The 12446-nt window shown below is 35.3% G+C and overlaps 1 protein-coding gene across 1 annotated transcript in view; it reads left to right on the forward strand.

Annotated features, from left to right (window-relative positions):
* VPS8 (VPS8 subunit of CORVET complex) overlaps positions 1-12446 on the forward strand; it is a 300882-nt gene that overhangs the window by 152340 nt on the left and 136096 nt on the right. The window contains exons 30-33 of the mRNA XM_060150214.1: positions 333-389; positions 3706-3788; positions 4508-4592; positions 5474-5572. Of these exons, the coding sequence (XP_060006197.1) occupies positions 333-389; positions 3706-3788; positions 4508-4592; positions 5474-5572 (324 nt within the window). The remainder of the gene's footprint in view (positions 1-332; positions 390-3705; positions 3789-4507; positions 4593-5473; positions 5573-12446) is intronic.

Here is a 12446-nt window from a genome sequence, read left to right on the forward strand (position 1 = left end):
TTCAAGTGGCCTGACTCCAAAGTCCATGTTTTGTGTGGTCCATGGTGTTGAGGATCTTAAAGTTAAGGTATGTAGATGATGCTGGCTTCCAGTCATGTTTCTAAACAGCAAAGAAATGTGTATAAGGTATATATTAAATTGTTAGCATACCTGAAGCCTGCTGTGTCATCTACTATGCCAATCAGTTGGGAAGATACCATATACCTGTGGTGTTCGTTGAGCCGAGTGTGAATGAATTGGTGATATAGAAAGGGTAGTAATCGTTTTCATTATGACAGGGGTGTGGCATGCATGCTGGTGTCCAATTAACAAAATACCTTTTCTTTGACCAGGTCCTTGAATTCCTCTGTAGTCCTGACGATGACTCCCGACACTCAGAAAGACAGCAGGTATGAACTACTGGAACTCATCTTGCTAAAGAATGAGAAAGAAGACAGAGTAAGCCAGAAAGAACCTTTCTGTACTAGACCTCACTAGACATAAGGGGAAAATGACTTGTGCCAAACCGTAATACTAAGCTAGACAGTGGCAACCAGAAAAGAATGTGGATGGTTGTTAGTTTGAGCCTCAATCAAACTAAATTCCTAGGCAGACTGGACCTGTCTTGCATTCAACATGACATCAAAGAGAATATAAACTTTATCCTTCTCCTTCATGAGCAACAGTTGGCACCTGTTGTATGCTGCTTTCCACCAGTGTCATTAAGCTGGTAACCACTTCTAGTTGCTATGGCCGTGAACCAGAAAGGCTTCAGGATCCTGAGTGTTGGAACACTCAGCTTTTGGGAGTGCCACTACACTAGTGCTCAACATTTCTGGAGACTAGAACCCATCTGTCTCTCCACTAATCACTGTGAGAAAGAAATAGATTACCACTTCTTTCTACTTAGCCACTTTCTTGAGGGTCCTTTCTAGATAGGATTTCTTAAAAGCTTACCCATTGTAATTGTGAGCACTAAGAGAGGCAGTCTATTTAAAATTGATAGCAAGACTTTGTCAGCTTAGTAAGCTACAAAAATTAAGTGCTTTGAGAGCTATGCTGATTTTTTATGGTAATGTATGCCAGGCCAGAGGTTGAGACTCAGATAAAGAATATAGGATCACACAGCGAACCCTTTCTCTGCACAGCTGTGGCCCCGTGACTGCTGCAGACTGTCTTAGGGAAGAGAACAGCTGCTAAAATTTTGATTGTCTCTTAAATTGTACTGAATACAAATAGCAGTGTGGATCCCTCATTTTGCCCCTATTTCTCTATTGGCAGGAAAAGTGAAACATGTTATGCATGGTGTTGCTATATAAAATGATAAAAACTTCTTATGTAAATTACTAAATAAAACAAAAATAAAAACCAAACTAAATGTAAAAGCCAGACCTTTAAAAGTAATCATAATGTAGTAATCTATTATTGGGAATCCCCTTTGGGATTATCTGGGGTTTTTTCCCCAACTCATTTTAGAAAATAGAAAGAAAACTGATGAAGTAAATTGCTCAAGGTCATAAATGAGATTAGAACTCAATTCCTTCCCTTCTAATCCAGCACTCTTTCTCTTGTACTGCTTGTCATATATCAAAATTTGTTTATGCAATATATTTGAATATTTTCCAGTGGTATGCTGATAAAAGTTTAACAACTGATTCACACTGATATGAACGTTGGTTGATGTTTTCATTTATTAAAGTGAATAAGATGAAAGTGCAACAGTGAAAGCATGTCAGAACTTCATTCATCAGTGTTGTGACTTCTTTGCTGAATCGGATAACAGTTTTTGAATACTGGAAAATAATTCCTTAATTTTTTTGTGCTATTTATAGTGTAATGTCTCTGACATGCACACTTTTAAGTTTGACTATCTTTTTAACATTATCTCCATCACTTTCTTAACCAGAAATTGGCACGCTTTTTCTGTAAAGGACCAGAGAGTAAATATTTTAGGCTTTATGGGTCACGTATAGTCTCTGTCACACATTCTTCTTTGTTTTATAACCCTTTGAGCATGTAACAAGCCCTGATTTACAGCATTTGCCAGTTTCCATGGTGTAAGTATTCCCACCATGGCTGACTTCAGTCTACTAGCATGATGTCACCCGGCACATGGAATTGGGGAGAGATGCACCATACCACACACTAATGTAATATTTCCACCATACAGATACGGCTACAGTAACTAACCTTGAGAGCGTACACAGTAAAATGTAGTAAAATAATTAGGAAGTGGTGAGTGTGGGTATTGATTACCTTCACTTTTAATTTAATTTATTTAATTGTAGGTTTATATAATTTGATTTTCAACAATGCCTGTATTTAACCACCGGCTTACAAAATTCCTGAAAAGTTAAGTCAGTTTCAGCTCAGTAAGTTGGTTCAGACTGGCTCTAGCAGTGGCATTTGATTATGTTATTCCAAACTGAGGCTTCTAGCAGGTGGGTTCACGCTATCATTGCTCTATATAGCAGTACATTATAATACTCAAAATGGATTAAATTAGAGTTCTGAAGTGTAAAGATAGGATAGGTTTTATTTCTTTTCTGCCTTTTAAAAAAATTTGACTTGAAAGTAATCAATTTCCTGTGTTAGAAAAATGCTTTGTTAAATGGCTTCCTGGAGTTCTGAGAAAGTGTTACTCTGGATCTTGAACTTAAATATGGGAGAGAGCTTTCTCATATTGCTCTAATGACTATGTAATGATTCTATTGTATTTGAGATTTATTTTAAAATATTGATATCTCAACATCCTGGTCACCTTTTTTTATTCAGCTACTTAGTGTGGTAAAGATTAATTATATGAACCCCAGTATTTTTCTTTGTTTTTTATTGTGGTCAAATATATGTGCACAATAAGATTTGTCATTTTAAGCATTTTAAGTGTACAGTTCTCATTAAATATAATCTCACTGTTGTGCAACCATCACCACCATCTGTCTTCAGAACTTTATAGTCCCAAACTGAAACTCTGTACCCATTAAACAGTAAGTCCTTGTTACCCCTCCCCAGCACCCTGGCAACTATTAAACCTTCTGTCTCTGTGAATTTGACTACTTTAGGTGCCTCATATAAGTGGAATTATACATTATGTGTCCTTTTATGACTTATTTCACTTAGCATGATGTTTTTAAGGTTTATCAATATGTGGCATGTGTCAGAATTTCATTCCTTTTTAAGGATGAATAGTATTCCATTATATGTATATACCATATTTTGTTCATCCATTTATCCATTGATTGACATTAGGGTTGTTTCCACCTTTTAGCTCTTGTGAATAATGCTATACTGTGAGAAACCCCAAGTTTAGTTAGAAAAATTAACACGTGAACATGGATACTACCTGTGGACAACAGATTTTAAAGAGCCATAAGTCATAAAAGGACAAAAATTCACTTATTGAAAGAATACATATGGACGTTTTTAGCTTAGTGGAGGGTCAATTAGATATTCTAATATCTAATAAGGCTTTGTTTGCAAACACTTTGGCATTCCTACATGTTTGAAAATAGAGCTGTTTACCTTTTTGTAAGACTTAAATACAATATGATCAACATTATAATGGCAGTCTAATCCCTTGTATACATGAAAGCCAAACTGAAACATCAGCACATAATAAGACAAAAGCAAAAAAGGTATGGTTTCTGTGGCTGCATGGACCCTTAAAGAGCTAATAAATAAAAGTAGATTCCAAAGTGTTTTTACTCATTTATTTTAAATGTTCAGGTCCTTTTAGAATTGCTGCAGGCTGGAGGCATAGTTCAATTTGAAGAGAGTCGGCTCATCCGTATGGCAGAAAAGGCAGAATTGTAAGTTGCTTTGAAGCCATGTATTAGTTCCCATAGAACTATTAAATTACATTTCTCTAACTTGAAGCCCAGTTTATTTATGCATTGCCATTTTTTTAAGAAAAGTTATGCATGTAACAACAAAAAAAACCTGGGTGCAAAAGTTTTTGCCTTTCAAGTCTAGAAATTAGTTAGATTTGCAAAAATTAATAGCAAGTAAATTTGAAGTGCTTGTATATTTTAGTGTGAAAATGAAATAGCAGCCTTATGATTTATTATTGTAGTTTTTTTTTACTTAAAATTTCCATGGTATTTCATAGATTTTTGACAGTTATATTATAAACAATGCAGAATTTAACATAGCAAATAAGGTGCAATATGTTAGCACTACTATTTAGTTTGTTGAATATTTCATTTGACATATTTAATTCTGAATAGGGAAATTTCATATAATTGATTATATTGATATGTAATATATTAACTATTTTTTATGTGACGCATTGTTGCTTTAACATTTATTTTGTACTCAGCTTTGAAATTTCTTATAAACGTAGTATTCAGCAGCATCTTAAACATATATTAGAGGAACGGCAGGTACTATAACTTCATTTAACAATAGAAATCACATCTACTATATTCATTTTCCTTAATACTAACCTCTATGCCTGAGCAAATGTCTTGAAACAATAAGCTAATAACCACCTGACTGGTACACTGAAGTTTTTCCTTTTATGTTCTAGCTATCAAATTTGTGAATTTATGTATGAACGAGAACACCAGTATGACAAAATTATTGATTGCTACTTACGTGACCCACTAAGAGAGGTGAGTTAAGAGACACCTATACCCTTTTTTCTTACTCAGTCCCCCTCCTCCCCTTATCAAGAAGAAATAACTATTCAGTAGGTGTAACTATTCAGTAGAAATATTTGGACATATGTTTGCTGACTTAAAGTTTTGTTCATTGTTCAATAGGGCTTAATTGAGTGCCTGCTATTAGCCAAGTATATATTGATAATTAAAACAGATATATAGTTCCTGTAATTTTATAACTTATAGTTTAGTGATGGAGATGGACAGTAAGAAAACCAAATATTTAGTTACAAATTGTGATGAGCTCTAGAGAAACTGGGTGCACCGTGAGAGGATAATGGGGAAACTGACTTATACAGAGCAGCCAGGGAAGGAATCTCAGATAAAATGACTTATAAACTGAGTTTTGGGATTTGAGAAGAAGCCAGTCAAGCCAAGAGCCGATAGAAAAATGTTGCAGGATCAGGAACAGTATATGCAAAGATCTCGAGGTGGGAAAATTTTTTGACATGTTCAAGGAACTGAATAGAGATCGTATAAATGAAGCTTAGATCATTGTAAGTTGAGCATAACGGGCAAGGGCAAAAGTGATTTGAGATGAAATTGGGAATATGGACAGAGACCACCAAAGCAAAAGAATGATATTGACTGTTAGGTTAATGAAATTGAGACTAACATTAATTGGAACAGATTTGCAACTTCTAAGAATCTACCCTAAACTTTAAACAATTACTCTTTCTCTTTTAAGTCAGTCGTCCATCAGTTAACTATCTCCAAATGGTTTTCCATCTCCAAATAACAGATATTTACCAAGACTGGTACAGTTAGTAGATAGTGACTAAATATTGCTTGAGTGAATGAATGAATGAATTATATTGTCTTGTGCTTTTCAGGAAGAAGTCTTTAACTACATTCACAATATCTTATCCATTCCTGGACACAGCGCAGAGGAGAAGCAGTCTGTATGGCAGAAGGCAATGGATCATATTGAGGTACTGATTCAACAGAATTTTTAAAACTTTCCCATTTGTATGGATATCTCCCAAATTAAATTTTTCTAACTAAGCAGTTGGAGGTATTATATTATTAAATTGATTTGCTTGAGGATTAACATCTTTTTCAGATAATTCTACCTCACATTTGTATTCGTAAAACCCATGTCATATACAATTTATTATATCATGACTTCTGAAAATAACTCATGTTCAACCAGCTAGTTGACAAACTGGAATTTTAGTGGGTTTTTACAGTGTTCTTAGAAATTCTGAAAGTACTACTGATCTTTTTCTCTACTGCATGACGGAGCCATTCCCCCTAGTCACCTGATGGAATTTTAGAAACATTACTGCAATGAGTTGTTCTCTCTGATGTATTTCCCTTCTTTATGTAAGAGGATGATGATTCTGATTTTGTTTATGCATGCTGTTCTACAAGAATGCAAGAGTTGACTTTGAAACTAAAAGTTCTTTTTTAAAAACTTGCTTATAGATGCCTAAGTGGAGAGACGAATACGTGTGTGATGAGCATGTGATCAGAATGCATTCTAAAAAGAGGCCCAAAAATCACTCCTCACTTTTAGTTTCTTTAGGTTCACAAATACAGTATTCCTCAGAAGCCAACAGAGCTACAGATTTGTTTTAATCTGTTCTGTATTATGGGTCACTAATTATTGAAAAAAAGTAGTAATGAAGGATGTTGAGGTAATTTGAGTTTTGGAAATAACATTTATATCTACAGAGTTTCTCTCCTCCTCCTTGTAGCAAGGATCAGGTAACTTCTGGTGATGGGTTTAGAGATGTAGTGAAAGATACGATTATGCAACATGTTTTAAAATTCTTTTACATATGAAAAATAAGAGCTCTGAAACTTTGAGAAAGCACTGCATGTAGTGTGAATACTTTTAGTTCCTGATAATTGTAACGTTTAGAAAGATGAGAAATGTGAACAGCATCTTATGTAAAACATCTGGTGTGAAAGGTGGTACAGTCAGTGGGCTGAAGTAATTTCCACACTTTCATCTAAAGGATTGAGAACATATATATGTTATTAATTTAGTCTTATCGTATTCCTGCTAACAATAAGATCAATATATCTTGGTGAAAGAACCCAAGAAAACCTTCTTCTACTTTGAATTATATCTTTTTTTCCTCTAATCATTTTGTATTCTTTTTCCTTTCATCATCCCCTTTAAGTCTCCATAGTTACATTATGCCTCATTGTTCATTTCACTTCATCTGCATTATGCAGTGGTTTGAGCACATGGACTCCAGACATCCAGAAATGAAGCTGTGTCTCTCCACATAATGTGAAACATGATGAATTAATCAATGAACAAACAAATTATTCAGCAGAAAACTCATACTGGAGAAGTAAGAAGTATTGTTTCTGCACAGCAATTATTTCTGCTATTTTTCCCACATCTGCGCATTTTTTCACCTTGAACTTTTTAATACTTCTTAAGGCCACGTTAGAAATCTATAGACTCTTTTGAAGGACTTGTGTGGCTTTGGTAATGTAAATAAAATCAACATTAAATACGTAGGGGGAAAGTCCTCATAATAACGTTTTCAGACAGTCTACATAGTGTATAGATTAGTGGTTCCTAACACTTTGGGGGTTATAGACCTCTTTTGAGAATCTAGTGAAAGATTTGGACCTGTGCCTCATAGTATTGTGCATGTGCTCAGACGCATAATTTCGTTTGCTATTTCAGGGATCCACAGACTCCCTAAAAGACATTCTTAGATTGGGTCTGTAGATTTCAGGTAAAGAATCTCTGGTGAAGATGTTTTTTCCAATATGGACAACACATGTTTCATGAGATTTTAAAAAATATTTTTGATTTTGAAATATAAAAAAGAAACAAAAAAGTGCATAAAAGTACAGTTTAATAAAAAAATTAAAAAGCCAACATCCCAGAAATAGAGTTATTTCCAGTATCCCAGACTATTCCCATGTATCCTTTTCTTATCACAATTCACTGCCTTACTAATATATTCATTATCCTCATTCTTCTGATAATTTATTGCACTTTTATATATTGTTATTGCACCTGCCTGCACCCCTAAAAATATGTATTTTTGTTTTGCCTGTTTCTGAACTTTATATAAATGGAGTTATACTCTGTATTTTCTTTTTCTTAATATTTTGAGAAATTTATACATTTTATTGTTTGTAGCTAGTTCATTTTTATTACTGTATAGTGTTAAATTTTACAAGCATATCACAGTCTATCCATTATACTGTTAATGGACATTTCAGCTGTTTCTAGTTTTTGACTATTAAAAGTAGTCCATCCAGGATCATGCTTACATATGCATCCTGAACACACTACCACATGCATTTCTCTAGAACAGTGGTTCTCAGTTTGATCCCTGGTACAGCATTACAGCATCAGCTGAGAACTCGATAGAAATGCAGTTTAAGTCTTCACCTCAGACCTACTGAATCAGAAACTCTGGGGGCAGGGCCCAGCAGTACATTTTAACAAGCCCTCCTGGTGATTTTGATACATGTTAACATTTGATAATCTCTGTTCTAGGGTCTGTAGTTGCCAATTAACTGGGATAAATATATTAAACTTAAGCAGATGCCAGCATTGTGTGAGATTTTCCATTGACTCTATATTCTTGCTAGAGTTTAAAATTTTGTCTGTCTAGTGGATGAATAATGATATTTCATTATGTTTTAAATTTACATATCCTTAATTACTAATGGGATTGATAGATTCATATTTATTGGCTGTTTAAATTTCCTTTCTGTGATGTCCCTGTTCAAGTCTTTTGCCTATTTTTCTGTTAGAATGTATCTTGTACTCATTGATGTAGGAGTTCTTTATGTATCCTGGATGTTAGTCTTTTTTTCAGTGATACATGTTGCAAATATCTTCTACTCTGTGGCTTTTTTTCTATGGTTCTTTTTAAGAAAAGTGTTTTTTTTTTTTTAAGTAGTCAGAATAATCAATATTTTCCTTCGGTACTGAAGAAGTCCTATATTATTGTCTAAAAGCTTTCTTGTTTTTTGTTTCATCTATAAATCTTAGATCCACCTGAATCCACTTTTGTATATGATTTGAGGCGGGAATCCAATTAATTTTTTTTTTTTTTTTTTGCGGTACGTGGGCCTCTCACTGTTGTGGCCTCTCCCGTTGTGGAGCACAGGCTCCGGACGCGCAGGCTCAGCGGCCATGGCTCACAGGTCCAGCCGCCCCGCGGCACGCGGGATCTTCCCTGACCGGGGCATGAACCCACGCCCACTGCATCGGCAGGCAGACTCTCAACCACTGCGCCACCAGGGAAGCCCCCCAATTAATTTTTTAAAATATGGATGCCCAGTTCTCCAGCAAGTTTTTTTTCCTTTTTTCCTCCTTTTTAAAAATTGAAGTATAGTTGATTTACAATGTTTTAGGTGTACAGCAAAGTGATTCAGTTATACATATATATATATTTTTCTTTTTCAGATTCTTTTCCATTATAGGTTATTACAAGATATTTTAATATATTTGAATATATAAACTATATTTGAATATAGTTCCCTATGCTATATAGTCGGTCCTTGTTATTTATCTTATATATAGTAGTATATATCTGTTTATCCAAAATCCCTCCCCCCTTCCATAAGTTTGTTCTCTATGTATGTATGTTTGTTTCCTATGTATGTATGTGAATCTATTTCTGTTTTGTAAATAAATTCCTTTGTATTTTTTTTCAGATACCACATACAAGTGATATATGATATTTGTCTTTCTCTGTCTGACTTACTTCACTTAGTATTATAATCTCTAGGTCCATCCATGTTGCTGCAAATGGCATTATTTCATTCTTTTTTATGGCTGAGTAATATTCCACTGTATATATATACCACATCTTCTTTATCCATTCATCTGTCTGTGGACGTTTAGGTTGCTTCCATGTCTTGACTATTGTAAATAGTGCTGCTATGAACATTGGGGTGCATGTATCTTTTTGAATTAGAGTTTTCATTTTTTCTGGGTATATGCTTAGGTGTGGGATTGCTGGATCATATGGTAGTTCTAATTTCAGTTTTTTGAGGAAACTCCGTACTGTTTTCCATAATGGCCGCACCAATTTACATTCCCACCAACAGTGTAGGAGGTTCCTTTTTTTCCACACCCTCTCCAGCATTTACTATTTGTAGACTTTTTGGTGATGGCCATTCTGATCTGTGAGGTGATACCTCACTGTGGTTTTGATTTGCATTTTTCTAATAATTAGCCATGTTGAACATCTTTTCTTATGCCTGCTGGCCATCTTTATGTCTTCTGTGGAGAAATGTCTATTTAGGTCTCCTGCCCATTTTTCAATTTTTTTTTATATTGAGCTGTATGAGCTGTTTGGAAATCAGTCCCTTTTTGGTCACATCATTTGCAGATATTTTCTCCCATTCTGTAAGTTGTCTTTTCATTTTGTTTATGGTTTCCTTTGCTGTTCAAAAGTCTGTAAGTTTGATTAGGTCCCATTTGTTTATTTTTGCTTTTGTTTCCATTACTCTAGGAGATAGCTCCAAAAAAATATTGCTATGATTTATGTCAAAGAGTGTTCTGTCTATGTTTTCCTATAGGAGTTTTATAGTATCTGGTCTTACATTTAGGTCTTTAATCCATTTTGAGTTTATTTTGTATATGGTATTAGAGAATTGTCTGTGTTCATTCGTTTACATGTAGCTGTCCAGTTTTCCCAGCACCAGTTACTGAAGAGACTGTCTTTTCTCCATTGTATATTCTTCCCTCCTTGGTTGTAGTTTAATTGACCATAAGTGCGTGGGTTTATTTCTGGGCTTCCTGTCCTGTTCCATTGATCTATGTGCTAGCAACAATTGTTTTAAAAGCTCAGCAGTGCTACCTTATCATAAGTATACCAAGGATCTCTGTGTTTTGTCTCTTTCTGGGCTCTCTTCTGTTTGATTGGTCTTTGTCTCTACATGTACCACACTACTTGAAATATTGTGGTTTTATAATAAGTCTTAATGTTTTTTCAGAGAGGATTGGCTGTTTACTTCCAAATTCATTTTAGAATCAGCTTGTCAAGTTCCACCAAAAGAAATTTCTAACCTTATGATTCTGACAAGGATTACATTGAATCTTTCAATCATTTTTAATTTAATTGACATCTTTACATTGTGAGTCTTCCACCTTATGACCATTTGGTGTAACCGTTTATTGAATAACTTTCTATAAAGTTTTATAATTTCTTCTGTAGAGACTTTTCATCTACTGTTAGATTTACTGTCACAACTTCATATATTTTAGCATAACAGTGCTATTGTTAATGATATTTTTATTTTTGTTTATTTATTTAAATTTATTTTATTTATTTATTTATGACTGCTTTGGGTCTTCGTTGCTGCACGCGGGTTTTCTCTAGTTGCAGCGAGCGGGGGCTACTCTCTCATTGCGGTGTGTGGGCTTCTCGTTGTGGTGGCTTCTCTTGTTGCGGAGCATGGTCTCTAGGTGTGCAGGCTTCAATAGTTGTAGCACGCGGGCTCAGTAGTTGTGGCTCGCAGGCTCTAGAGTGCAGGCTCAGTAGTTGTGGCACACAGGCTTAGCTGCTCCGTGGCATGTGGGATCTTCTCAGACCAGGGCTCAAACCCATGTCCCCTGCATTGGCAGGCAGACTCCCAACCACAGTGCCACCTGGGAAGCCTATTAATGATATTTTAAAAATTTTATTTCTAACATGTACAATGTTTACTGTAAAGATTTTTATGGAAGTCTTCTGTTTCTACTATGCTGACAGTTTTCTCATGAATGAATTTTATCATCTTTTCTCCCTTATTCTATTTTTGTCATAAATTTTATTGATATTAAATCAGCCTTGAATTCTATGGGTAAATGCAACTTGAATCTGATATATTTTCTTTTTTGTATATTGTTGGATTTTTTTTTATTTATTAGTGTTCACAATTAAGACTGATCTATAATTTTCCTTTCCTTTTTTTTTTTTTTTAAACATCTTTATTGGAGTATAATTGCTTTACAATGGTATGTTAGCTTCAGCTTCACAACAAAATGAATCAGTTATATACATACATATATTCCCATATCTCTTCCCGCTTGCGTCTCCCTCCCTCCCACCCTCCCTATCCCACCCCTCCAGGCGGTCACAAAGCACTGAGCTGATCTCCCTGTGCTATGCGGCTGCTTCCCACTAGCTATTTACCTTACGTTTGGTAGTGTATATATGTCCATGCCTCTTTATCGCTTTGTCACCGTTTACCCTTCCCCCTTTCCTTTCTTATGTTGTTCTACTGAGTTTAGGTATCAAAATTTTGCTAGCCTTATACAGTGAGCTGAAGTAGCTTCCTTTTTTCTATTCTCTGTAAGAGATTAATTGGTAGTGGAATTATTTCTTCCTTAAATGATTGCTGGGCACTTACTAGTGAAGCTATTTGGGCCTGTAGTGTTTCATATGGGAAGATTTTTGACTATTCATTCAGTTTCTTTAGTGGTTAAAAATCAATGCATGTTTTCTATTTCTTTTTTTTTTAATTTATTTCTTTTATTTATTTCTTTTTGGCTGCATTGGGTCCTTGTTGCTGCACACAGGCTTTCTCTAGTTGCGGTGAGCAGGGGCTGCTCTTTGTTGCAGTGCGCGGGCTTCTCATTGCAGTGGCTTCTCTTGTTGCCGAACACAGGCTCTAGGCACACAGGCTTCAGTAGTTGTGGCACGCTGGCTCTAGAGCACAGGCTCCGTAGTTGTGGTGCACAGGCTTAGTTGCTCTGCGGCATGTGGGATCTTCCCGGACCAGGGCTCGAACCCATGTCCCCTGCATTGGCAGGTGGATTCTTAAGCAATGCACCACCAGGGAAGCCCTTGTTTTCTATTTCTTACATCAGTTTATTAAATT

Source organism: Lagenorhynchus albirostris, chromosome 5 (assembly GCF_949774975.1).
Source record: "Lagenorhynchus albirostris chromosome 5, mLagAlb1.1, whole genome shotgun sequence".
NCBI lineage: Eukaryota > Metazoa > Chordata > Mammalia > Artiodactyla > Delphinidae > Lagenorhynchus > Lagenorhynchus albirostris.